Here is a 27375-nt window from a genome sequence, read left to right as displayed (position 1 = left end):
GAAATGGATATGCTGGCTTTAGCATTTGCCGATAAATATCATTGGATCCTCTCAGTGGGTTTTTTAACTAATTGCCCAACTGCGATAGGGCACTATACTTACTGTTTTAGCAAAATCATGAATCGATATCGAGATCACCAATCAAAGTGGTTATTCCGAAGAAGGTATTTAATTCTACACAAAAATAAAAAATAATTAATTCTGGCAATTGGCGATTGACCAAAAAAAGGATCATCAATGTTACAAAAATTGATATAATACTTAGCTGCCAAGCAATATTCTAATTACTATTTTTAATCAGAGAAAATTTTTTTTATCTTATATTTGGATTATTAAACGGATCCAAAAAAATCAATTAAATTTGTACCGATAGAAATTGAAAATTGAACAATTAAAACTCATGTGTCCTAAAGTCTGTTAGTTTCCGTCGCATACAAAATTGAATGGAATTTGAATTACCATAGCAATGCAATGTAAATTTTTTGGGTACTGAATCGCTGCTGGTGGTTTTTTTATCGTCTGCAATATAGCCAGCAAAACTTCGTCACTTTATACACTTGATTAATAGTGAATAGTTTATAATTGGTTTTTAAAAAGTTAAACTTTTTCCCCGCATGATAAAATTCCAAATTCGATTATGAAATTCATCAAACGCTTCACCCACCCTTGACATATAAACGAAATTTTATCCCGATCACCGGAATGTACAGTGTACACTTTCAGGAAAAGAAACTGTATTTTTATCAGTGTGTTCAAGGCTCCCCTAGTTCAAAACTGAATTATGCTGCAGTTCATGGCTACTGTACTATTCTCACCCTTAATCTCGAAATTAAATTACTCGTAATGAACGCCTAAAAAATGGCTCTTTTTTTATAAAATAGCACATCTTTAATCGTTGATTCGATTGCTCCGTTTTGAACTACCAATTAAAGAAAGCTAAGGCACCCACGTACTACTCAAATATGTCGATTCAGCATTTTTCGCACTAGCGAATTCCCTCGCGCTTTTCCGGTGGTTTGGGGAAGATAAGGCCAATTAAGATACCCATTTTGGCTCTAGCTACTACGACAACTAGTATCACAACACTCAGAACCCATTATGAAAACAATGCTATACAGAAATTAAAAGACGCAGAAAGGGGCGTCCTCAGGTAGCGAATGAGCGTAAATGACGCAAAGGGTAATGCTATGGTTAAGGCTGATCGTCGCTTATGAAACAGTGACGTAGCAACCAAAGACAGAACCGCGGATCAGCTACCACCCCAGGCTGTCGTGGCCAAGGGCTTGCACAGTGTTAAACGGCGCCGCCATGTGATCATGTTTGTCAAACTTGTCAACATACCATACAGTAACCTGGTGGGCTCAGGATGGATCGTGGCTTAGCCGCCTGGAGCAAGAGGAGATAATTGCAGCAAATAACGTACATCCCAAGGGTCAGACGTCCGGATCGAGAGGATGCGTGGATGAATTGAAGATTAGCATGGTACCGGCCCCAACCTCGGAACATCGGGCGCCACCCCGTTGTATTAAGTCGTTTTACACGTGTGCAGGGGGCACCGTGCGTGTGAAGGTTTCTTTCTCCCTTACTTGGGGGACTTATGTGGACCAGGAAAAACAAAAACAAGCAACTACTCCTGGAGCACTTGCTACTGGAGAGCCTAAAATCTCTCCGGGGATGCGGGCCGGAAGCTAAAAGAGATTAGGGGGCTCTACGCAACCTGACTTCATGTCCGCTGAAGTAGGGCAACCTGGGAGTTCTAAGTCACCAGGATACGCACTGGGACGCAAAAGCGACACCGGTTTGATGGTAGCGCTTCCAAGAGAAGTAGCTTGAAAAAGGCAAAAACTGGGACCTCAAAGGATACCAGAACCTTTAGCGGGCTTTCAGAACGACTTTTGTCCGTGAAGGCTCGAAGGGAAGCGAAAAACTGCCTGAAAGGATTGAATTCCAAAACGCTGGAGTTACAACCGGCAAATGGCGTGTGGTAGACAGGAAGGAGGAGCTTAAGGGACACAATCTGATTGCTCGTATGGACCAAACTCACTGGGACTCACCAAGACGAAGGTGGAGGGCGAGGAGGTAACAAGGGGGCCGTCAGGGGAACCACAATCGACTGTGCCAACCACCGCTCTTCAGCCTGGTTACTATTTCATTAATGGCAAAAGTAGTACAAATTAATCTGCAATATAGTAGGGCGACATCTGCCACCCTCTGTACATAGCAAACATCATATTGATGTAGTCCTGGTACAAGAACCTTGGACCTACGAGGTCTGGGACAGAAAGAAGCGCTGCTCATTACTGAGCCAACCGAAATTAATCCCAGATCGTGCATTTTAGCTAGGAATAGCGTTAAATTACTATCATTCTGTGCTGACAGTGGAAAGGGCTGGGAGCGGGAGGGTAGTTGTGCTTGGATCCGCATACCTCCCTTATGAGGACAATGAGCCAGCCTCCGTCAATTATCGACGAAGGGAGATAATTAACATAACGTTTGGAACTGTGACTGCCTGTCGCTCAGTACAAAAATGGCATGTGTCGGAAGAGCCATCACTAACTGACCATTGATATATTCGTTTTGACATCGGATCCCGCAGGGTTTTTGGCTATGGAATCAAACCTTCGCATGGTCATCAAAGTCGCCTATGAGGCAAGCTGTCCCACACAAGAATGGAGAACTAAAGTGCTCTAGTTGCAGACAGGAAAGCTTTTTAATAAAGCAAAAAATCGCCCTTGAGTTTAAACAAGTTCATTTAACACCCGCACAAAGTATATTTCGAAGTCCATTGAATTTTGACACCCAACGATTGATCTCTAATACTTTAGCTTCCTTCATCTAAGCAGCGAAATCAGTTCTTGAGTATTTCACACATCGCCGAAGGATCCTGGAATCATCTGCAAACTTCGATTGAAAAATAAGGATGTACAGAACCACCATCGCCAGAATGTTAATCTCTAAAAACTCCGATACCGAAATATTCACTCTCAGGTTCTTTGTTCCAGTTCAAAATTAGAAATCATATTATTATTCTTCGTATGTAAATTTTATAGAGTATTGTGTTCATAATGGGTTCCGGAATTTGTAGGCTCCAGTGAGTCGGAGATACAAGAGGTAATCTGATCTCAGGAGGGTTTCTATTCCAAAGATAGCTGACATAGGACCATGACGCACCAAATTCAGAGCGTCGGTTTTAAAAAAATCCGCTCAAGTAGAGTGCATTTCGGGGGTTATGACTTATGACGAATCCGAGTGGATTTTAAAGAAAAATGGCTCACTTAACTACTAGACAGCATTCATTCAGAGTTCACAAATTTAAAGTGGAATAAACAACATAAAATAAATAGTGAAATAGACAAATACCAAAAATCGAGATAATTTCATCACGAGAAAAAATTATTGTGCAATCGTACAAAATCAATAAATGCTAAAGGCCAATCCCTTGCATGGGACTGTACATGTGTGGACACTTTATCCCAAACAAACATTAAAAGTACTTCAATAAGGGCCGGAGCTGCAGCAGAAGAGGCATGCTCAAAAAAACACAACAAATATCGAGATTTAAAGAAAGATTATATATTTATGGGACTTGCCTTCGAGACACTTGGACCATGGTGCAAGGAATCACGAGATTTTCTGAATAAAATAGGCAAAAGTTTAATTGCGGAATCCGGCGACAAACGCGCTAAGCAATTTTTATTTTAAAGGATATCCTTGGCCATCCAACGTGGAAATAGTGCATGTATCCTGGGCACTCTCCCAACTGAAAAACAGTTCGGCGAAATTTTTTTGTTATAGTTAATTATTGTTTTCTTCTTTGTTACACAATTTTAAATATTTCGTTTAAATAAAATTTTTAAATTAAAAAAAAAAATAAAGATTATCGTGAAATACTCACGTCTCAGTAGCGTAAATTAAAACAAATTACTGGCGCCAAGATATTTCGTTTCCGTTACAGCGAACTAGTAGAGAAAAATTCCGCATTAAGTTACTTAACGTTGTTGGTGAACAAAAGGGGATTGAATTTTGTTTGTGGAATTAGTAACCATAAAAAGGTAATAAAAAGGCCTTTCGCATTTACATAAACATCACTAAAAATTTAGTACAATTTGGCACTCAGTGAAATGTTTCTCCTTTAATCAGTTAATAACAAACTTTAACAGGAATAACACTTTTGCTTGCTTGCGATCGATAAACATTGGAGGTTCGATGATGTTCGAAAATCCGACGGGAAATTGCAGTTTACAGTTAGCATCACGTTCTTATTGTACGAAGAATTGCATTAGTAAGGGATAACCGCCCTTAGCATTTTTGTATCAACATCATTATCTACAAGAGGACATATCTTATACGAGGTACTGCTATTTAACTTATGTAAAATAAAAAGTTGCTTGTCGTTAAGACATAATTTCCGTAAATTATTAGTTTTGATGTTGAACGGTCGTAAAAATAGCAATTTGAATTGAACAATTTCAAGCCAGTGTGCCACTCTCTCATTTCCGGCTAAACGGCTGAACCGATTGAAACCAAATTTGGTACACATATTTTTGGGCATAAAAGGGCAGAATCGAGCATGCGCAGGTGTGCGGGTGGTATCTGTGCTAGCCACAGCAAATTTTTTTGGAAAAGCATCCATGTGAAACTGACTCAAAACAGTAAAAAATAATATGATTGCAATGCAAGACCCCTCAAAAGGTAGAGTAAACAAAATCGCTTATTGCTCCAGACTAATTGGAAAATGAATCAAACTGATTTAAAAAATGCGAAGAGTTTCGATCGGAAACGTGCCTCAGACCTTGGACAACTAATCGGCTAATGGCTATGCAAATCGCTTGAGGAACATGCATTTGGAGTAATAAAATGCGTCATATTGGTAAGATTGACTGGTCCAATAAAAAGTTTTCCTCAAATTATAAATAGACTTAATTCATCACTAAAGTAACAAGTTTACAAATTATGCAGTTCAAAATAAGCAAATGAAGTAAGTAAATTGAATTAAATTAGTACATCCTCATTTCAGATTTAATCTAACGTGCACCCATTCGTCGAACGCAATAACCTACCTTGGTGCAATATTAAGTAACGTTCCGTCTTGAGCGCCGCTTCACAGACGTATGGTCTTCTAGGTGTTCGCAAAATGTTGGACGAAGAGGCTGTACAGTTTACATTTTCATGGCTCGATTACATATTCTTCTTTGGGATGCTAAGTTTAAGTGCACTTATCGGAATCTACTTCGGTTGCTGCGGTCCGAAACAGAATTCGGCAAAGGAATACCTTTTAGCTGGACAAACCATGAGAGTATTGCCTGTCGCTATGTCGTTAATATCGAGGTAAGCCACATTCACTCAGGAATCCCATTAACCGATCTGTCCAGCAATATTTCCGGCATAACCATTATGGGTGCACCTGCTGATATCTATAAGTACGGCGCCAATTACATCTGGTCACTAATCTCTATGGTTATAACGTCGATTGCGTGCGTTTACGTCTACATGCCCGTTTTCCTGGACTTGCAACTGGTCAGCACCTATCAGTACCTGGAGATGCGCTTCGATCGAAAGATTAGGACACTGGCCTCCATACTGTTTACACTACAAGTCTTGCTGCTGAATCCAATACTGATCTACGTGCCGGCGCTTGCCTTCTCTCAAGGTCTATCTTTTCGCCTTACTAAGAGGACTCATCTCTCATTTTAGCCACCGGATTACATTTGCACGTAATCGCCCCAACCCTTTGCATCGTCTGTATCTTTTACACGACCATTGGCGGACTTAAAGCCGTCCTTTGGACAGATACCCTGCAAACGACCTCAATATTCGTGTGCCTTTTGGTCGTTTTTGGTATGGGTTTATCCACATCGGGAGGTGTTCGAAATGTAGTCGAGGTGGCTGCCAAAGGAGAGCGGTTGGACATATTTGAGTGAGTAGTTGAATGAAATTAAACCTAAAGCTAAAGCTGAAAGGAAGCTTTCGGTTAGATCCCACCAAGCGCGACAGCTTTTGGGCGTTTGTGCTTGGGTGCACCGTTTCTTGGATGGTCGACATATCCATCAATCAAAGCACAATGCAAAGAGTGATGGCGGTTCCGACCAAAAAACAGGCGGAGAGGTAACTGGAATTCTGGTTGCAAGCTTAGTTGTACCACTAACTTTAGGGTGATTTACATTTTCTGCGTTGGGACGATGCTAATAAAGGCGTTTACTACGTTCATTGGTGTTATGATGTATGCCAAATACTCAGAATGCGACCCAATTGGCTCGGGCAAAGTGACGCACACTGACCAAATGGTGCCCTACTACGTTATCGATGTTGGAGGTAAAATTCCAGGACTTCCAGGTTTGTTTATTGCCGGAATTTTTAGTGGCGCACTCAGGTGAGTGCAACAGTCTTGATCATTAATTATCCGTTGTTCTTAGCTCGCTTTCGACGACCTTAAATACACTAGCTGCCACTTTCTACTCAGACTTCGTGTCACTCTGTGTGCCGGATACGATAACCGAAAAGACCAAGAGCAAGATTTTGAAGTTGATAGTTGTGGTAGGTGGTATCATATGCATTTTACTAGTTTTCGTTGTGGAAAAAATGGGCGGAATTTTACAACTAACCGTGACGTTCAGTGGAATTACGTCAGGTTCACTTCTGGGATTGTTTACCTTGGGAATGATCTTTCCATTTGCTAATTCTAAGGTAAGGATTCAAAATTGGAGGAAACTGATGCTATGTACGGGCTCTAGGGTGCACTTTGTGGCGGAGTGGCCGGCTTGGTCTTCAACTCTTGGTTAGTCCTTAGCAACCAGTGGTACAAATATCAAGGTTTAATCAAAGACTATCCCAAGCCTCTTTCTGTAGAAGGATGTACTGGTGAAATTAATACAAACGTAACCCAAGGGTACGTATAGTTTGCCAATTGAACACCAAATCATTACACCTCATTTCAGGGCGCATGGAGTACTGGAGGAAGAGCCCAACGCGTTCTACCGAATTTCGTTCTGGTATTACACCTTCCTCGGTTTTCTCGTAGTGATCGTGGTTGGATTGGTTGTGAGTTGGTTAACTAGAAAGAACAATCCACCAGTTCGTCCCGAACTGTTAAGCCCTTCGGTACAATTTTTACTCCCAAAAGAAAAGGACAGTGAGATTCGCTTGGATACGACCAAATTATGACCGAGACACATTAGGTGTTTAAATAAAATGCGTTGTTTATAGTAACGATGTTAATAAACTTGCTAGATCACAAGTTTGGCATTATTATACGTGCATTCGTTTTATATGGTTAAAGCTACGCTGTAACTAGGCGACTTTAATGGTAAAGTAGGAAGAAAAGTTATTATCGGAAATCACAGAGAATATGTAAGGAATAATAACGGAAGAAGGCTAATTGATTTTTGGCAAAGAAACAACCGTATTGTAACAAACACGTTCTACGAGCATAAAGAGATACATAAATATACAAGAGTAGAACATAGCCGAAACGAGAAATCGATAATAGACTACGTATTAGTGCAGAAGGCAAATAGAAAATCAGTAAAGGACGTCAGAGTGAGACGGAGACCCGAAATCAGCAGTGATCACTATTTACTGGTAGCAAAAGTTGTAGTAGGAGAACAAAGAACGATAGAAGAAGAAAAAAGATGCATACAGTTCAAAAGTATAAAGAGCATACAAATTGGCGAATAAAAGATATTGCAAGGATATATGCGCAAACTGTAGAAAGAAATATTACAACAAAGATAATAAGCACAATAAATGATAATACGGAGCAGATGTGGCGTGTTTTTAAGGATAGTATTAAAGATGCAGCCGTGGAAGTATGTGGAGTATGCAGAACAACTAATACACGTAAACAAATACCTTGGTGGAACGAAGAAATAAAACAGGTCCAAAAAAAGAAGGGGAAGTGGCAAAGATATTTGGAAAACAGAAAGGAAACAAATTATAGGATCTACAAAGAACAAAGAAAAGCGGTGAAGGAAAGTATAGCGGCAGCGAAACAGAATTCGGAGAGAAATTAGAAAAACACAGTAAAGGTAACCAAGAACTGTTTTATAAGGTGTTAAAGAATCTCAGAAAAGGAAAAGCAACACACACTTCAATTCAAGCTGACGAAGAAATTATCAAAAATGAGGAAAAAGTAATGGAAAAATGGAGAAATTATTTTAAAAGATTACTAGAAAATACACATATGTGGGGGCAGCAGGGACAGAATTACTACAGGCAATCTACAATAAAGCGTGGGAGGAGGAAATCATACCTATAGGGACTGGGAGATTGGTATGTAGAATTCATAATTTCAAACAGTTCCTAGTTCAAAAGTTACAGCCCTTTGAATTTTCTTTCGAAATTGGTTTCTAGTCTATAACTTTTGATTGAGAAGTCGGATCGAAAAAGTACGAATTGTTTTGGATTCTACGCACCAAAATTAATAAGAAAAAGTGTTTTCCCGAGAAATTTTGGTGCAGTCGATTTTTGGTAAAAAGGAAGGTTATACACTGCCTTTTTTTGAGCCCCGAAAAAAAATTGTCTCAGATCGACCCGGAAAAAAAATTTTCTTATAGAATGTGGCCTGCAGAATCCATAATTTCAAACAGTTCCAAGATTGGGCTACTAGTTCAAAAGTTACAGCCCTTTGAATTTTCTTTCGAAATTGGTTTATAGTCTATAACTTTTGATTGAGAAGTCTGATCGAAAAAGTACGAATTGTTTTGGATTCTACGCACCAAAATTAATAAGGAAAAGTGTTTTCCCGAGAAATTTTGGTGTAGTCGATTTTTGGTAAAAAAGGAAGGTTATACACTGCCTTTTTTTGAGCCCCGAAAAAAAAATTGGCTCAGATCGACCCGGAAAAAAAATTTTCTTATAGAATGTGGCCTGTAGAATCCATAATTTCAAACAGTTCCAAGATTGGGCAACTAGTTCAAAAGTTACAGCCCTTTGAATTTTTTTTCGAAATTGGTTTCTAGTCTATAACTTTTGATTGAGAAGTCTGATCGAGAAAGTACGAATTGTTTTGGATTCTACGCACCAAAATTAATAAGAAAAAGTGTTTTCCCGAGAAATTTTGGTGCAGTCGATTTTTGGTAAAAAACGAAGGTTATATACACTGCCTTTTTTTGAGGCCCGCAAAAAAAATTGTCTCAGATCGACCCGGAAAAAAAATTTCTTATAGAATGTGGCCTGTAGAATCCATAATTTCAAACAGTTCCAAGATTGGGCTACTAGTTCAAAAGTTACAGCCCTTTGAATTTCCTTTCGAAATTAGTTTAGAAGTCCATAACTTTTGATTGAGAAGTCCGATCGAAAAAGTACGAATTGTTTTGGATTCTACGCACCAAAATTAATAAGAAAAAGTGTTTTCCCGAGAAATTTTGGTGCAGTCGTTTTTTGGTAAAAAAGGAAGGTTATACACTGCCTTTTTTGAGCCCCGAAAAAAAATACAATAAAGCGTGGGAGGAGGAAAACATACCTATAAGGACTGGGAGATTGGCATCATTGTTCCACTACATAAAAAAGGAGATACGAAGAACTGTAAAAACTATAGAGGAAGAGGAATAACATTAATTAGTAGTGTGATGAAAGTCTACGAACAAATTATAAACAAAAAACTGAAATGGACAACACAAGAAACCCTTACAGAAGCGCAATGTGGTTTTAGAAGAGGTAGGAGCACACAAGATCATATCTTCGCAATTAAGCAATTAATCGAAAAGAACGGGAATAGTGGGAAGAAATATTTAGCCTTCATCGACTTAGAGAAGGCTTTTGATTCAGTGCCTAGGGATAGAATATGGGATAGTCTAAATAAAAAGGAAGTGTATATAACTGTATTAAGAGCAACATTGACATATGGATGTGAAACATGGGTGTTAACAAAAAACCAAAAAAGTAAACTGCAGGCTACGGAAATGAAGTTTCTTAGACGTGTCAAAGGAATTACAAGAATGGACGGAATCAGAAATGATCAAATACGAGAGGAAATAGGAATACAGGGGTTATTAAAATACATAGAAAATCGGCAACTGAGTTGGTAGGGCCATCTGCAAAGAATGGACAGCAATTAAGAGACAGGCAAAACAGGTGTGGGAAGCAAGAACCCAAAACAAGAGGATGAGAGGCATTCCTAAAGAGACGTGGGACAGGGTAATGACAAACATGTTGGAATCAAGAGGTAAGACGTGGAGTGAAGCTAAAAGACTATCACTAAACAAAAAGGAGTTGACAGTTTTGTTTATAAGTAAAAGACATTTTGTTTGATCGTAAAAAATTTCCTATTTGTATGATTTGATTGGAGTAATTTGTTTGAGTTAGTATATTTCAATAGAGTAATTTAAGTTTGAGTCATAATTCTAAACTGTAATTAATAGTATTGTACCTTTACACCGAAAGGTAGGAAAGGTTTTGATTTCATCGTAATCGGTCCACTCTTTTCGAGATACTGTGCTAACGGACAGACATCGCTAGGAGCTAGTTAATAAAGACATTTGTCCCGAAAATTACATTAAAATTGATCAAAGTGTTCATGTATTTATGGCGGCCAGTATACATTCTTTCAAACTTTGAAGGCACCTGGCAAAGTGTAAAACCACACTAAATGATCTGGCTTATTGATTCTCTCGATCTTTAAATATCAAATTTAAAGGTAATAAATATTTCGGAATGCCTCGAGAATATTTTATGAAAAAAAATACGTATCTTTAAAAATATTAGGGTTGAATTAGCCCCGCTATTCCCCAGCCAGGGCTGCAATTCTGTATTTGGGTATTATTGGAGAAGTTTTCAGCGTGCCTCAAATACCTACCTACACAAAAACGTCTACCAACTCTCCTACCATAATTTTTCTATGGCCCATATCGATTATCCTCACCCGATACTGAAGCCTCATAGGAACTGACACAGTTCCAATAACACTAAAAGTTTGCTGGTTGGTAAATGTGCAACCAAAGATTTAATTTAATTTTTTGAAGATGTGAAGAACTGCTGTTACAAACTTACAAAGGGAAAGAAAAATGGGTTTGCGAAATGCTGGCGTTTAGCTTTGTTTTCGTGATTCTCAGAGCGTCTTTTTTGTTCCGCAATAGCTGAGATGATTGCGGTGAGACCTCAGACGAATCACCCATACAATCAGATAAGTTATCACAGATTAATCAAATGTATTTGAAGCGGCTCTAATTCCCAAGTGTCTAATGGCAATTACCTGATACGGCTACAACTTAATATAAAGCGGTTAAGGGGTTTTGATGCACATTTGAAAGGTTGATACTGAAGCTAGGACAGTTAATAAAAAAAATAAGAACACTTGGCGTGCTGCCTCTCTAAATCCGTGAATATATATATTGTAACGGAAACGCTCCAGACATGACGTCGCCTTTGGCGCTCTGGAATTTTCTAGGCGCGCGATAGTGGGAATGTTTGCGACGTATCTGGTAATTACGCGAGTGTTCTGGACTTACATTGCTTGCGTGTATAAATGGTTGCGGACCGAACATCGCAGGCAGTTTACTACCGAACGAGATCGAGTACGGATGAAACATCGAGTGCGAAAATATAAACTGCGAAGTGTGTGATATAAATAGTCGATATAAATTGTACAGTTTTTATAGTGTTTTAGTTTTGTTTAATAAATATTGATATAAACCGAACCCGAATTTATAAATCACGTTACAATATGTAAGAACGGCTAAGGGGTATATTTTTATGAGCTTTTGAACAGAATCATTAAAAAATATTTCACGCGTTCTAGGCGTTACACCTTCCCAAAACTCATGAATCACTCAAATTTAGCTCATTTAAAATGAGAAGTAAACCGTTGCCTGAAAGACGCTTGAAAATCATTACAGAGTTTATAATATATCTTTAAGTAGTTAGACAGTTAAGTAATAAGTTTGTTGGGGGAGCTTAGAAATAGATAAGCACAGAAATTGAACAATGACGATCAAGGATCGTGTAGGTGTTCTGAACACCAAAACTTTATTGGTTTTGTAAAAGCAGGCAGGTGGTTCCCCGATTAGGATAGAAACGCGAAACTACAGCTACTGAGTAGAAATTAACAAAATTAACGTTTAACTTGATTCATGGCAACGAAATCTACTTCGTAGGGTGGTTTTTTATCCTCAGCCATCCATATGGACCCATTGTTAGCTTCTTTAATTATTTGTACCGCTCCCCTAGCGACGTCTTCGGGCCTGCATCAAACCGGTGAAGATTATCAACGGAGACGTTATACGTACCACTGTAGTTCATATGTCATCCCTCCTCCTTCCATGAAGTCCTCCAATAACTTTACGTATTCCTCATTTATTGCTGTACTTTTTCTTTCAGTGTACAACTCTGTAGCAGTGGTACTAGGACAAATTGCCATTACCCTTACTTTTTTCCTTTGGTAGTGTGCGTGCTGCCCCATACAAGAAGTTAGTGCCAATATGCCACATTTACTAGCAGTATATGATGGAGCCGCAGGACAAAATAAAAACGCCGCAATCGAGGAGACATTTAAAATTACAGCTTCTTCCCCTTTTTTATTTTGCGGTAAGTAATTTTCTAAAGCTAACATTGTTCCATTTACTGTTCCCATCTATAATGCACTCACTTAGAGTAATCCGAGTTAGGGGCTGCTTACCAGATTTACGGCGATTGTTCGTTCCCAATCCTTCTCATTATAGATACCGGCATTGTTGACCACAATGTCCAAATTTTGGAACGCTTCAATTACTGCCTTAAAGGCATCTGAAATTGAAAAATTAATTCAAGGCCTCATCAAGACTTTGCTACCTTCAAATTGACTTCTGACAGATACATCGTGGTGTAGGAATATTGCTTTACCCTCTCCAAATTCTTGCCGAATATCATGCAGAGCTGCATTACCTCGCAGTTGATTGGTATCAACAATAGCGACCCCCTACGTTTGATACTGTGAGAGAGCAAAGTGTACGTGTGCTTACCTTCAGTCCATTCTTAAGAAGCTCCTTTGCAATTGCCAAACCAATTCCTCCAGCACCCCCCGTTACCAATGCAACTTTCCCGTATATTTCAAACATCGCTGTACTTCCACACTATGGTACCTAATTGGTGACTAACAAATAAGTAATGTTGCGGAATAATGACCTTAGGGTTTATCAATGTTGACTATCTTTTCCCCTTATGGAGCCATCAAAAAGTTGACATCTCACCTCAGTAGCAGATCAACTCCGTCCAAGTACACTTGGAGGTTACATTAGTAATTGGTGTAGATAAAAGTACTCAAATAAACCCAATTCAATCTTGTCTTACAACCGGGATTTATCTTTAAAAAAAGTTGGGATCAAGTGACCTTTGCTGGTGAAAGGTCACAAATCTATCACAACGTTGAGTAATACGTTCCGAAACATTCCACTAGCAAGAAGACCATCAAAAATGTTTGACGTAACCGGAAAGGTTGCGCTAGTAACGGGAGGTGTTCGAGGGATTGGTTTATCCATAGTAAAGGAGCTGCTACGGAATGGGGCCAAGGTAACATTGATTTGTTAAAATGACACTGAGTACTGTTATCAGGCTGTTGCTATCCTGGATATAAACAACGTTTCCGGCGAGAAAGTCGTGCGTGAAATTCACGATGAGTTCGGTGACGGAAAGGCGATGTTTCTGAAGGTGGACGTTAAAAGTAGAGCCCAGATGGAAGACGCTTTCAGAAAAACTATCGCGACTTTTGCAAATTTGGATATTGTGGTCAACAACGCGGGAGTATGTCTCGATTTAAACTGGGAAGAGGAAATTGGTGTAAATTTGGTAAGTCACTGGTTCGTTTTCGGAAAGTCAAGGTTGTTGTTTTCAAGGTTGGGACAACTAATGGAACTGTGCTAGCTTTCGAAAAATACCTCCCCAACAGTCGAAGCGGGCACGAGGGCGTCATTTTAAATATGTCGTCTATTGGGTCTTTCACGCTGTATCCTGTAATTCCAATCTACGGTGCAACAAAAAGCGGCGTCGCTCATCTAACTCGCACCTTCGGTCAGGAGGTGCATTACGAGCGAAAAAAGGTTAGAGTGATAGCGCTTTGTCCGAATCGTACCGATACCGAAATGGTACTTTGGAATGATGCCGCGTTTCTCAATCCAGAGTATGCAGAACTTCAAAGGCAGATAGATATGGATGAGCAACCGGTTGGTCAATCGTACGTGCCGCTTGCTTAATAGCTGCCAAAAACTTATACCAAAAATTATAGGGCGGACCATGTTGCGAAAGCAGCTGTAAGGATGATTCGCGAAGGCAAAAACGGTTCATTATGGGCGATTGAGGATAGCAAACCGCCTTACGAAGTGGAAATAATATTTTCAAAAAAGGAAATTGAAAAACCTATGTGAAATGTACCTGAAATGTGGTTTAGTTTATTTAAAAAAAGAGGTTCTAGTATTCCAGAATCGCAACGATGGGAAACGACCCAAAGGTAGCTTAGAATTCGTCTATGAATAAACGAGATCGAACGTAAAGGGTTTTTGGTACAGATTATTCCTCTTGATGATTCTTGCGGAGCCCAAATTCGAGAGCTTAGTCTTGGATAAACCCGAACGAAATGATCTCTCGACACAACTAGGTCGTTACTTCATGTTATATCCCGTCCGAAATACTCTTCTAAGACTTCCTCGGATTAATTATCCTTAAAAATGTTCGAGATCCGTTTTAGCGCTCGAACGAAACTATTAAGGAAACCACACAGTCTATACACCAGTGGCCCAGGCGCGAATGAATATTAAATCCCCCCGAATAACCCGCACTTCATTTCTTACTGATTAATTAACGCCTACAAAATGGATTCTTTAATGACAAACGGACACCTTTAAACACTGATCCATTTCTTTCGTTCCTGACCTATGAATTAAATCAGAGGTTAATCTCACGTACAATAAAATATGCCACGTTACATTTCACCCCATACATAGATGACCTAATGTTTAGTCATTGGAGCAGATAACACCCATTAAATTAAACATTTGAGCTCTTGTTACTAGGACATTCTGTCGTCAGACTTCCTGAATCCATTATGAGAACAATACCCCATAGAGTTAAAAATCGCAGAACAAAAAAACGATCTATTATTCCACCAAACTGTTCCACGTATCGTACGATTTATTTAAAATTTGAACCTCTAATTTTTGCCTGATATTTCCTTGATTTTTTCATAATGGTACAGTGCATTCGAATTCTGCACGCCGTAATTTATCAGATACGGGCAAATACTTTATTTTTTGTAATTTTATTAAAAAGGTACGAAAGTACGAAAGCTTAGAACGGACAAGGTAGTTCAAATTATGTAATCCCGAGATATAAGTCGAGATATAATTCGGGATTATACTTAATCTCGAGATGTAAGTGAGGATTATACTTCACTATGTAATGTAACTAACCGTTTCCCCTTCAGAAGTTTCTATGCCATTTTGTGAGTTTTCTATGCACCTATCTAAAGTCTTTCTTTTCAGAAAAATATGAGATATTTACAGGTACTCGTGATCTATAGGTCGTCTGCGTGGATTTCTAGCCTCCCTTTAGAGGTTTATAGTCTTGATTTGGACCGGCTCAGATGGTGTTACTGAATTTTTAATACGTTTAAGCGCGTTCTGTAGTATTTCTCAGAACTGACCAGTCACTATGCGACCGAGACGTTTCTACAAGGTCAAAAATTCGAAAGTGGCACTTAGTGAGTGTCGACAGACGTGACACTATTTTCTCTCTCACACCCCTTGGCTTCGTGCGAACTTTGCTAAAGTGAAAGTTTCTTCGTTTCTTCAGGCATTAGAAGACCAAGTTGTGACTGTGTGTATTTTTTTCTTGAAACAGAATTTGAATCGCGATTTCCGTAGCCATACTGCTAAACACAAGAAGTGAATTAGTTTTAACGTTAAAGAGAGGAATTGTTGTGTAAAAAAGACGTTAGAATATCTCGAGCAGTTAGGTAGGAGTATTAGCATCGCGTAAAATTATTACGGTATTCAGTCGAGGACAAATCAATTAAACGTGCCAGTGCCGTATTTTTCGTTTGCTACAAAGAAAAATTGTTTGTATTGTTATTCCAGCGAGTATGAAAGTGCAAAAAAGGGACCTTTCTAGTCAGAATTCGTAAATAAATAAATTGGTCTTAAATACATGTATTCAAATAAATATTCATAAAAGTGTCTTGCGTGGTGGAAATTTCTCCTTCTATGGTAAGACACAAAAAAAGTTTAGAACCATTATAAAACTCGTGTTGTGATAATAAGGTTTAGTTGACCTGCAATCCATAAACACAGGGATTACCCGTTCGCAAAAACTACGTCCCGATTACAGCAATTCACCGAATGAATTGCCGAAGTTCCAATTTCCATTCCATTTTCTTTTTATAAAAATTGTTGTACCAGGATCGAAGAAAATCGTGGTGCCTGATCTTCGTCTAGTACAAATTCCTTTTAAAATATAATCAAGCAAAAATAAGAAAATTATTCTCAGGTATGATGTGTTCCTGTTTGGCTTTCAAAAGTGTTTCACTAGCGCCAATTTATAAAAAAAAGAAACAACTGGATTGGGAGTGGTTCAGACTGGAGCTGGCAAGATAACCCCGTCTGCTCTACCACCCAACCCTTCAGCAATCTATATTAGTTACAGGTGACAAGAAAAGTTGTTTAGAAAAAATGGTTCACCTATAGACGCCAAGGTGATGATTAATAAAAAAAAATAGGTAGGAGTTAGCGTGGAGTTGTTGTGAAGGCATTCGTTGGTGGGCCACGAAAGCAACAACCGTGTATCTCGCAATTTAATTAAAAGAAAATTAAATTGGTACACACACATGTAGGTAAATGTAAAGCAATTGCACTGAAAACAGTCCAGAGCTGGGCAGTATTCGATTTTGTAAATACTCTTTAGTATTCAAATTCTTTAAAGTATTCAAATACTTTGTAATTAAATACTTTCACAAATATTTAGTATTCGAATACTTCGCAAAGTATTTGGATACTTCGTAAAGTATTCGAATACTTCGCAAGGTATTTGAATACTTTGAGAAGTAATAGTATTTGAATACCCTTCCTTTTTTTACCAAAAATCGACTACTCCAAAATTTCTCGGGAAAACACTTTTTCTTATTAATTTTGGTGCGTAGAATCCAAAACAATTCGTACTTTTTCGATCAGACTTCTCAATCAAAAGTTATAGACTAGAAACCAATTTCGAAAGAAAATTCAAAGGGCTGTAACTTTTGAACTAGTAGCCCAATCTTGGAACTGTTTGAAATTATGGATTCTACAGGCCACATTCTATAAGAAAATTTTTTTTCCGGGTCGATCTGAGACAATTTTTTTTTCGGGGCTCAAAAAAAGGCAGTGTATAACCTTCCTTTTTTACCAAAAATCGACTGCACCAAAATTTCTCGGGAAAACACTTTTTCTTATTAATTTTGGTGCGTAGAATCCAAAACAATTCGTACTTTTTCGATCAGACTTCTCAATCAAAGTTATAGACTAGAAACCAATTTCGAAAGAAAATTCAAAGGGCTGTAACTTTTGAACTAGTAGCCCAATCTTGGAACTGTTTGAAATTATGGATTCTACAGGCCACATTCTATAAGAAAATTTTTTTTCCGGGTCGATCTGAGACAATTTTTTTTTCGGGGCTCAAAAAAAGGCAGTGTATAACCTTCCTTTTTTACCAAAAATCGACTGCACCAAAATTTCTCGGGAAAACACTTTTTCTTATTAATTTGGGTGCGTAGAATCCAAAACAATTCGTACTTTTTCGATCAGACTTCTCAATCAAAAGTTATAGACTAGAAACCAATTTCGAAAAAAAAAATTCAAAGGGCTGTAACTTTTGAACTAGTAGCCCAATCTTGGAACTGTTTGAAATTATGGATTCTACAGGCCACATTCTATAAGAAAATTTTTTTTCCGGGTCGATCTGAGACAATTTTTTTTTCGGGGCTCAAAAAAAGGCAGTGTATAACCTTCCTTTTTTACCAAAAATCGACTGCACCAAAATTTCTCGGGAAAACACTTTTTCTTATTAATTTTGGTGCGTAGAATCCAAAACAATTCGTACTTTTTCGATCAGACTTCTCAATCAAAAGTTATAGACTAGAAATCAATTTCGAAAAAAATTCAAAGGGCTGTAACTTTTGAACTAGTAGCCCAATCTTGGAACTGTTTGAAATTATGGATTCTACAGGCCACATTCTATAAGAAAATTTTTTTTCCGGGTCGATCTGAGACAATTTTTTTTTCGGGCTCAAAAAAAGGCAGTGTATAACCTTCCTTTTTTACCAAAAATCGACTGCACCAAAATTTCTCGGGAAAACACTTTTTCTTATTAATTTGGGTGCGTAGAATCCAAATCAATTCGTACTTTTTCGATCAGACTTCTCAATCAAAAGTTATAGACTAGAAACCAATTTCGAAAAAAAATTCAAAGGGCTGTAACTTTTGAACTAGTAGCCCAATCTTGGAACTGTTTGAAATTATGGATTCTACAGGCCACATTCTATAAGAAAATTTTTTTCCGGGTCGATCTAGACAATTTTTTTTTTCGGGGCTCAAAAAAAGGCAGTGTATAACCTTCCTTTTTTACCAAAAATCGACTGCACCAAAATTTCTCGGGAAAACACTTTTTCTTATTAATTTTGGTGCGTAGAATCCAAAACAATTCGTACTTTTTCGATCAGACTTCTCAATCAAAAGTTATAGACTAGAAACCAATTTCGAAAAAAAATTCAAAGGGCTGTAACTTTTGAACTAGTAGCCCAATCTTGGAACTGTTTGAAATTATGGATTCTACAGGCCACATTCTATAAGAAAATTTTTTTTCCGGGTCGATCTGAGACAATTTTTTTTCGGGGCTCAAAAAAAGGCAGTGTATAACCTTCCTTTTTCACCAAAAATCGACTGCACCAAAATTTCTCGGGAAAACACTTTTTCTTATTAATTTTGGTGCGTAGAATCCAAAACAATTCGTACTTTTTCGATTAGACTTCTCAATCAAAAGTTATAGACTAGAAACCAATTTCGAAAGAAAATTCAAAGGGCTGTAACTTTTGAACTAGTAGCCCAATCTTGGAACTGTTTGAAATTATGGATTCTACAGGCCACATTCTATAAGAAAATTTTTTTTCCGGGTCGATCTGAGACAATTTTTTTTCGGCCCTCAAAAAAAGGCAGTGTATAACCTTCCTTTTTTACCAAAAATCGACTGCACCAAAATTTCTCGGGAAAACACTTTTTCTTATTAATTTTGGTGCGTAGAATCCAAAACAATTCGTACTTTTTCGATCAGACTTCTCAATCAAAAGTTATAGACTAGAAACCAATTTCGAAAGAAAATTCAAAGGGCTGTAACTTTTGAACTAGTAGCCCAATCTTGGAACTGTTTGAAATTATGGATTCTACAGGCCACATTCTATAAGATAATTTTTTTTCCGGGTCGACCTGAGACAATTTTTTTTCGGGGCTCAAAAAAAGGCAGTGTATAACCTTCCTTTTTACCAAAAATCGACTGCACCAAAATTTCTCGGGAAAACACTTTTTCTTATTAATTTTGGTGCGTAGAATCCAAAACAATTCGTACTTTTTCGATCAGACTTCTCAATCAAAAGTTATAGACTAGAAACCAATTTCGAAAGAAAATTCAAAGGGCTGTAACTTTTGAACTAGTAGCCCAATCTCGGAACTGTTTGAAATTATGGATTCTACAGGCCACATTCTATAAGGAAATTTTTTTTCCGGATCGATCTGAGACAATTTTTTTTTCGGGCCTCAAAAAAAGGCAGTGTATAACCTTCCTTTTTTACCAAAAATCGACTGCCCCAAAATTTCTCGGGAAAACACTTTTTCTTATTAATTTGGGTGCGTAGAATCCAAAACAATTCGTACTTTTTCGATCAGACTTCTCAATCAAAGGTTATAGACTAGAAACCATATTCAAAAGAAAATTCAAAGGGCCGTAACTTTTGAACTAGTAGCCCAATCTTGGAACTGTTTGAGATTATGGATTCTACGGGCCACATTCTGCCCAGCTCTGAAACAGTTCAAAAATATCTCTATGAGTTCCTAAGATTTATTTTTTCTTTGAAATAATAAGGGCGCTACAGACACCAGTCCACATTTTATACAGTCTATTTGCAAACTAGTATTGCTAATTGTAGTCCTATTGGTGGTATTGCAGTAATGTCATTCCGCAAAGTTGGGCACGCATCGGCATCAATTCGAGACTTAACACAACTTACAATTTGTTCAGTCGCCGAAGGTATCAGTTTCAGTATTCCTATAGTCTTAGTTTCCCACACCGATGTGGAAAGCTTGTTTACTATGCAGGTCAGTACAGTATTTGCAGGGACGAGTTGGACAGATCCACAATTAAGGGAGAAGCTCAACAATTTCAAAATAGCAGTTGAATTTATTAAAGGGGGTAGTTTCTCATACACGCAGGCTGCTGAAGTTAAAAATACGTCTGCAATTGCTGCAGACACATCACCTCTCCCTTGTAGACTACGATCTAGAAGAATAACATGTCTTTGATTGTATTAGCTGAATTCCTTACCTTCTGCGCGAACCGCAGAAAAAAGTAGAATTGCAGCTAGGATTGCTACGAACGATTTCATTTTGGTTCTTAACACTAACAGTGGTAAGCTGTTGTTTCACTTTTATACTCTCAAACAAAATATTTGCGCACTTACAAGCGTAAAATTGTGATAACGTTACCGAGAGTAGAGCAATAAAAATGTTGGATAAGACATTGAGACGGTTTAAGATTGCCACCTATTTAATTAGCAACATCAGTTTATTGGAAGAGCAAATATTGCGCAGGCCTTGTTTTTTTTGTACTATAAACTAATTCTTTTCAACAAAATTCGTGCATTACTCCTATAACTGGCCATGGTCATCGCACCTGTACAGGGTGTCCCATTTTTGACACTAGTAGTTATATAAGGCTGATTCTAAAAAAAGTCACTGGATGCGAAAAAGTCACTAGAAAGTTAACTGGGATTGGAACTCTGCTAGGGACCGCGTAATATGTTGTCGATTCCTACTCAAAAGTCACTAGGTAAAAGTCCCTAGAAAAGTTTGGAACTCTGCTAGCGCGCATAAGGTCGATTTTAAATCAAAAATGCACTAGATTTGAAAGTTACTAGGCTAGAAGTACGTTATATAGAGCCGATTCTAACTCAAAAAGTAACTAGGTTTGAAACTGTGTTGCGAATTTTTGTTAATACGGTTCTGAACTAGGGTTTGTCAAAGTTAATAATTATCGATTTCGGGGGCATTCGATCGTTCGGAGGCTTGCTCCAATGAGATATTGATTAATTATCGATTTCGGGGTATGGGTAATCCTGGAGGAATCATTATACAGGGCCGATTCTAACTCAAAAAAGTGACTAGGTTTGAAACTGTACTGCGTGGGTTCGAATCTTTGTTAGTATGGTTCTGGGCTAGGGTTTGTAAAATAGGGTTCTTGAATTTTACAACCAATTTTCTTAAGACGCTGTATTGCGTTATTCCCATATGTTTTATAATTTAGTAGGACCACAGCAACAACAACAACAATAACAAAACTGTATGTATACCTTTATTCTTACAATAAATTGCCGAATACCAATATGTCTACAAATTAGCTACATACGTAAAGGAACGCTTACATTTTTTAGTGTGCAGTAGAGTAGATTTAATTCCCATCAGAAATGTTATTGTCTATTGCAGGGGGATGCTTCAACATCTTGTCTGGCAATCCTACTCTACTTAATTTGCACTGTACTTCAAAAACCTCGAGGTCCTACTTTAATTTCTTTATTTCCCTCAACAGATCCATAGTTACAGTCATCACTATTTTTGTCATTCTGCCCCATGCCTTTTCTGAATCGATATGACTTGTACAGTGCCCAATCACTGTCCTTTATAGGATTACCCTAGTGAAGAAATACGCGATCAAACCTCCTCCTCCGACAAACCGCCTAGTTCAGAACCGTACTAGCAAAAATTCGAACCCACGTAGCACAGTTTCAAACCTAGTTACTTTTTGAGTTAAAATCGGCTCTATATAACGCGCTTCTAACACTCATTCAAACCTACTTACTTTTCTAGTAACTTTCAAATCTAGTGACTTTTTGATTTAGAATCGGCCCTATGCGCACTGGCAGAGTTTCAAAATTTTCTAGGGACTTTTCACACTAGTGACTTGTTGAGTTAGAATCGACATATTACGGGGCCCCTAGCAGAGTTTCAAACCTAGTCACCTTTCTAGTGATGACTTTTTTGTATCTAGTGACTTTTTCTAGTGACTTTTTGGGTTAGAATCGGATATATATATATATATATATATAAAAAGCATACGTATGCTCAATGTACACTTTTTGGAATCTAACTTAAAATGGTAAAAACAAAATTTGAAAATATTCGCTAGCTTAAGAGGTACAGGGAACAATCTAAAAATGGTCCATTTCAGAATGACCATATCTTATCAAAGATATACAGAAAAATGTTTATTACAAAAGTTTCCTTATTATGATTATTGAATAATCTGCCATTTTTTAAATAAATATACGAGATCAGGTAATATAAGTTATCGGACTTAACATCTTTCTTTTTAAATAGAACATTCTGTAGATTTTAATCTAAAAAGATGGCATAATTAAATTCTCTGTAACAATATAACTCACCAGGAATAATATACAAAAAGATTCAAGTGATACATTAAAAAAATTAAAAAAGGTATTCAACAAAATACAAAAATTTTTTAAAAAGGGTTTTTAATTTTTTAAAAAATCTCTGACACTTTTTTTGAATTAATATTGAAATTTTTGAATATTTTCAGTGTTACATTTGTAATGGGGGGGGGGGGGTCTATTTATATATCAACAAGGGAAGTCACTAATTAAATTGGAGCTAATTGTTGGTCAGAACTCATTATTAAGATGCGACAAATCTACTGTAAACTCACCTTTCATTAGAAACGTCCCTCTGTAATCTACGCGTAAGGGGTTGGCATGGCAGCATTCAGTCTGACTGGTCGTCTTCCGCACCAAAGGGTCATGTAAACAAACATCGCGACTGCTTAACCGCGATCCTCGCTAATCAATTAGGTAACTCACCGGGGGGCGTTAGCCCCGAACTGTCACTAAGCTCTCCTGGAACTTCCGAACACTCCGGTTGGTGATTGGGGTTGAATGTGTCGTTGGAGATGGTTTCCTGAAGGGTTAAGATGGAGCTCATACCTATTTGAGAAAGGGTTACGCCGCGCGCACGTGTATTATTTAGGATACACATCCCGCCTTGGCCCTCTGACTAGGACCCTCGGCCAATAGATCAGTAACGTCGATCTATGTCACTCATTGCCCTACCTGGGAACGACATCCAGGTCGAGTTCACCCCCGAACTGTTTGTGTTAACAATGAGGCCTTTATGTTTCGTATTGGGTCGACACCATGATCTACTCGAGCGAGTAGATCACTCAGCGGTATAATCAACGGGAGCTACCCGCGGGACCGCGTCATAGGCACATGCACATAATGCACTCTAAAAGCCTAGGAATATATCCGGATATCTGCCAGGGGTTTTACCATAGCCCAACAACAAAGCACGACCAGCACGATGGCCTGCACAACACACTCACCACCTACACGTGGGAGACACTCACCACCTACACGTGGGAGACACTCACCACCTACGCGTGGGAGACACTCACAATAAAGAGCTATTACACCAAACTCACTAACGTCCGATGCTCTACCTAGCATCCCTTATACGATCGTGACCAGAGCGCGTACGCAACTTAACTGCCTTAACAGTTAACACGATCCCTTAAGACCCTTGCACCCATATGTGCAGAATCGCGCATACTTGACCAGTCAGCTTGCCACATTTATCAAATAGGGGTTGCGTTGACATTTTACTTTTTCGTTATTAAGGACTACCCTAAAATATGGTTCTTACACATTTCGGAAAAGATGCTATTTTTAGATTAAAACGTACAGGGTTTTCCATTTAAAAAGATGAGATAATTTTTTTACTTATTTTAAAAATGGCAAATTATTAATAAATCATAAGGAAGTATTTGTAATAATTTTTTTTGTATCTCTTAACTAAGAAAAGATGTGACTATTCTGAACAGTTTTTGATTATCCCACTTACAATTTTTGATTTTACCATTTTAAGTTTGATCCAAAAAGAGCACATGACGCCTGTATTGCTTTTTTGATAGCACTAACTATTGAAGTACGCTCATAGAATATTTAAAAATAGAATAGAATGTAGTTGTTATGTAATTTAATGCGATTAACAAAGTAAATTAGCCCACAATCTATTGGTATTGGTAAATTCTCCAAGCATTTTGGAGTATCAAATTCAGAAGTAGGATTTTTTCCCAAGATTTGATTACAATTAATGATACTAATGAGATACTAGTTAAAGAGAAATAAATTGGATTCTTAAACAATTTTTTTTACCTGAGGCAGCTTCCCAAACAACAACAAAGGGAAAACGAAGAGGATTACAATGTACAAGAAGAGTTTATACATGGCACCACCGTTATTTGTAACCGCCTGTTACAAAATTACACCCAAGGGTGGGAATTTAACGTGAGGACCGTTACATAATATATTCGAAAAAATGAAATGGAAATTAGGAGCTAATGTTATAACATTTTCGAAAAAATTGACGTATTTCGTGCTGTAAAACTTCGTACTTCGTAGATTAACCTTCATACATATTATTTCGATACGAATTGCTATAATGTGGAGAGGTCTTATCAGTTGTGATACGATTTTGACACGAGTCATGCTCATTATCGACGCTTATTACTAAATAAATGCGAAAAATGTTTAAAATTGCTGGCAAAGTTGGTCTTATAACCGGGGGTGCTACAGGGATCGGTGCAGCAATTGCCAGGAATCTTTTGGAAGCTGGATTAAAGGTATGGCATCGAGTTGGTACGCTTTCTGGGAGTTTTGTTTTAGGGAATTGCTATTGTTGACATAAATGAGAGAGACGGACTGGAATCGGTGAGCAAGTTAAATGAAGAATTTGGAAAGTCATCGAGCGTATTTATTAGGGCGGATGTATCCGTACGCGAACAGCTTGACGGTACTTCTCAGTATAAAACCTAACGCCTAAGTATAGCGAAAGTTCCAGATGCCTTTAAGAAAACTGTAAAAACGTTTAATAATTTGGATATCGTAGTGAATAACGCAGGAAGGTTGGAAGATAGCGAATGGGAGGCGACGATAGGCATTAATCTCGTAGGCAACTTCCGGTGTGAGATAACCACTGTATTGAAGCTTTCAGGTTGGTACCGTCAATGGTACCATTCTAGCTTACGAACATTATCTGCCAACGTACAAAAGTGACGATGAAACTGTAATAGTAAACATCTCGTCAATGGCCGCTTTACACCGCTATCCATTAGCTCCAATTTACGCCTCAGCGAAGGCGGGTATTATTGCTCTAACCCGCAGCCTGGGATGCGGCCCTCATTACAAGCGGACCAAAATTAAAACACTGGCCATTTGTCCCGGAATTACAAGTACAGCCATCTTAGATGTGAAGGAAGATCATTTTCTGGGACCTGCTTACTTTAGAATGTATCAAGACCTCCTGAGGAGCTCTCCTCCCCAACCGTAAGATCGGAGGCAGTAATACTGAGAAATAATTATTATCATTGTAGAATATCAGCTGTTTCCAATGCAGTAATAAAGGTAATAAAAGAAGGCCGTAGTGGATCACTTTGGGCGGTCGAACATTCCAGAGAACCCGTCGAATTAAATTTTCAATTTGAACCAAAAAGTAAATTGTAAACTATATTTAAGCAAAGACCAATAAGTACTTTTAGTATGACAATTTTGTGGTTTTTTCGTTTGGACACCTGTGGAGGGGCGGGTAAGATTACGAGTATTCCTACCGCAGAGTGAAGCGGTTCTAATCTTGGCCATGGCCGGTCAGGATTCCCAAAATTGTACTTTTTTCGGTTGAAAAAGCTCTTCCAAACCTTAAGTATCCTAATGTCTTTTTTGTATTGACTTAGGTTTAGCTTATTCGCAGAGTATTCAGAAACCCCTCCAATATATTTTGAGAGATTATGCCATATTGGCTCTTTGAAATAAACGTTTTTACTTCTCGTTATAAATAAGTTATAAGTGTAATAAAAATTACGAGTCTCAAATTAAATACATTTATTATTATGAAAACAATGAATTCAAAACAAACTTTGAAAATTGCTTTAAAAGGAACAAAAACGTAATTCCTATTTCCACTCAAAGAAACATCCCTGCTGGCCAGATAAATAAACTTATTTTAGTAATCAATGTATCGAGTAATTCTAACTAAACGAATTCAAACCATGAATTGGAAAAAAATGATTACGAAATTTTAAGCGTTCGAGACGTGAAAATAAAAATAAAAGTCTATCCCTTGCCGTTCTTGACCATCACCAGATGCATTTATCCAGCTGAATTGAATTATAGGTGCCAATTGATCACAGCTTGTGAACTTGGTCTGATTTGGAATCTCGTATCTCTTACTTTTTCCCAATTACGTTCAAGTAGTTCTGTTGGAAATATCTCTTATCGATCAGTCCTGATAAAACGCAACACTTTGCAAGTTGGACAATTCGCTGAATTTTTCTTGGTGACTATTACCAAATGGAAAGTTTCAGATTATGGTGAAATTCAATTGTCAATATTTGTACAATAAATTAGGTACTGATAATATGTGCAATTTATTTTACCCAAAATCGTCCTGAAACCTTCATTTTCATGGCTACTTTCTGTCAGGAAATTTTAATTTCCATGACAGAGGCAGAGCAGACTACATTTCCTGCCACTTGTCACTTTACCGGCCGCACCGCCACTTTACCGGTCGCATTTTTGACATTTACAAATGTCTATAATGACTTCTGTCCTCACTGGCAGGTTGACATTAATCAAAAGTTCTATATAAAAAATGAAGTTTTATAGTAAAATAGGATTGAGTTAGAAAACTAATGGAGGGAATATAATGGTAGAGGGGGTAGAATTTTTGTAGACGGAAGTTGCCACAGATAGAGGCCACTCGCGTGGATAGGTTCCCGTGAAGGTACATTTTGGCCGACATTATTTGACATATGAAAACGCGGGTCCTGTCATTGTCAGTTTTCCACCAAATTCAAATTTTATTAAATTTGCCATTTTAAAGTACCTAATAATTTCGGATCTGTTTGTGCTCTGGTTTATAACTAACTGCCGCCATAGAGTAAATAATTATTTACTCTATGCTGCCGCATAGTGTTTTTATCACACGCAATTTTGTGAATTGAGAATGATTAGCTGCGTATCATGCAAAATTTCTCATAAAGGGAAGAAACAGGGCACTTCCTTTCATCGGTAAGACATGTCATTTATCATGTTGTAGGCGAGGTTGTAGGTACCTA

The 27375-nt window shown here is 37.9% G+C and overlaps 4 protein-coding genes across 5 annotated transcripts; 3 read left to right on the top strand and 1 right to left on the bottom strand.

Moving 5' to 3' along the window:
- Nucleotides 1-5044: 5044 nt before the first annotated feature.
- On the top strand, nucleotides 5045-7234 carry LOC116175197 (sodium-coupled monocarboxylate transporter 2-like). The gene is made up of 8 exons (XM_031493333.1): nucleotides 5045-5328; nucleotides 5373-5650; nucleotides 5695-5917; nucleotides 5965-6105; nucleotides 6152-6370; nucleotides 6414-6684; nucleotides 6732-6886; nucleotides 6936-7234. Exons 1-8 carry the CDS (start codon nucleotides 5135-5137, stop codon nucleotides 7159-7161), a joined length of 1707 nt encoding a protein of 568 aa, XP_031349193.1. The 5' UTR covers nucleotides 5045-5134; the 3' UTR covers nucleotides 7162-7234.
- Nucleotides 7235-11912: 4678 nt separating this feature from the next.
- Nucleotides 11913-13195, bottom strand: LOC116173906 (15-hydroxyprostaglandin dehydrogenase [NAD(+)]-like). The gene is made up of 5 exons (XM_031491648.1): nucleotides 12933-13195; nucleotides 12763-12889; nucleotides 12611-12717; nucleotides 12222-12565; nucleotides 11913-12176 (listed from the first exon to the last, which is right to left on the bottom strand). The coding sequence occupies exons 1-5, from the start codon at nucleotides 13026-13028 to the stop codon at nucleotides 12047-12049; spliced, it is 804 nt and encodes a 267-aa protein (XP_031347508.1). The 5' UTR covers nucleotides 13029-13195; the 3' UTR covers nucleotides 11913-12046.
- Nucleotides 13196-13245: 50 nt separating this feature from the next.
- LOC116173905 (15-hydroxyprostaglandin dehydrogenase [NAD(+)]-like) lies at nucleotides 13246-14456 on the top strand. The gene is made up of 4 exons (XM_031491647.1): nucleotides 13246-13479; nucleotides 13522-13755; nucleotides 13803-14140; nucleotides 14192-14456. The coding sequence occupies exons 1-4, from the start codon at nucleotides 13384-13386 to the stop codon at nucleotides 14328-14330; spliced, it is 807 nt and encodes a 268-aa protein (XP_031347507.1). The 5' UTR covers nucleotides 13246-13383; the 3' UTR covers nucleotides 14331-14456.
- A 10246-nt stretch (nucleotides 14457-24702) lies between these two features.
- On the top strand, nucleotides 24703-26612 carry LOC116174069 (15-hydroxyprostaglandin dehydrogenase [NAD(+)]-like). 2 transcript variants are annotated; one of them, XM_031491854.1, is made up of 6 exons: nucleotides 24703-24885; nucleotides 24929-25055; nucleotides 25104-25210; nucleotides 25257-25588; nucleotides 25636-25754; nucleotides 25801-26612. In XM_031491854.1, the coding sequence occupies exons 1-6, from the start codon at nucleotides 24781-24783 to the stop codon at nucleotides 25803-25805; spliced, it is 795 nt and encodes a 264-aa protein (XP_031347714.1). In that variant the 5' UTR covers nucleotides 24703-24780; the 3' UTR covers nucleotides 25806-26612. The 2 variants fall into 2 exon arrangements, with proteins under 2 accessions (XP_031347714.1, XP_031347713.1); XM_031491853.1 differs by having other exon boundaries at nucleotides 25636-25808.
- The last annotated feature ends 763 nt before the right edge of the window (nucleotides 26613-27375 follow it).

The sequence above is a fragment of the Photinus pyralis genome, unplaced genomic scaffold, assembly GCF_008802855.1.
Source record: "Photinus pyralis isolate 1611_PpyrPB1 unplaced genomic scaffold, Ppyr1.3 Ppyr1.4_LG6, whole genome shotgun sequence".
NCBI classification, from domain to species: domain Eukaryota; kingdom Metazoa; phylum Arthropoda; class Insecta; order Coleoptera; family Lampyridae; genus Photinus; species Photinus pyralis.
The sequence above is the reverse complement of the archived record's forward strand: the minus strand, read 5'-3'. Positions and strand labels throughout refer to the sequence as shown.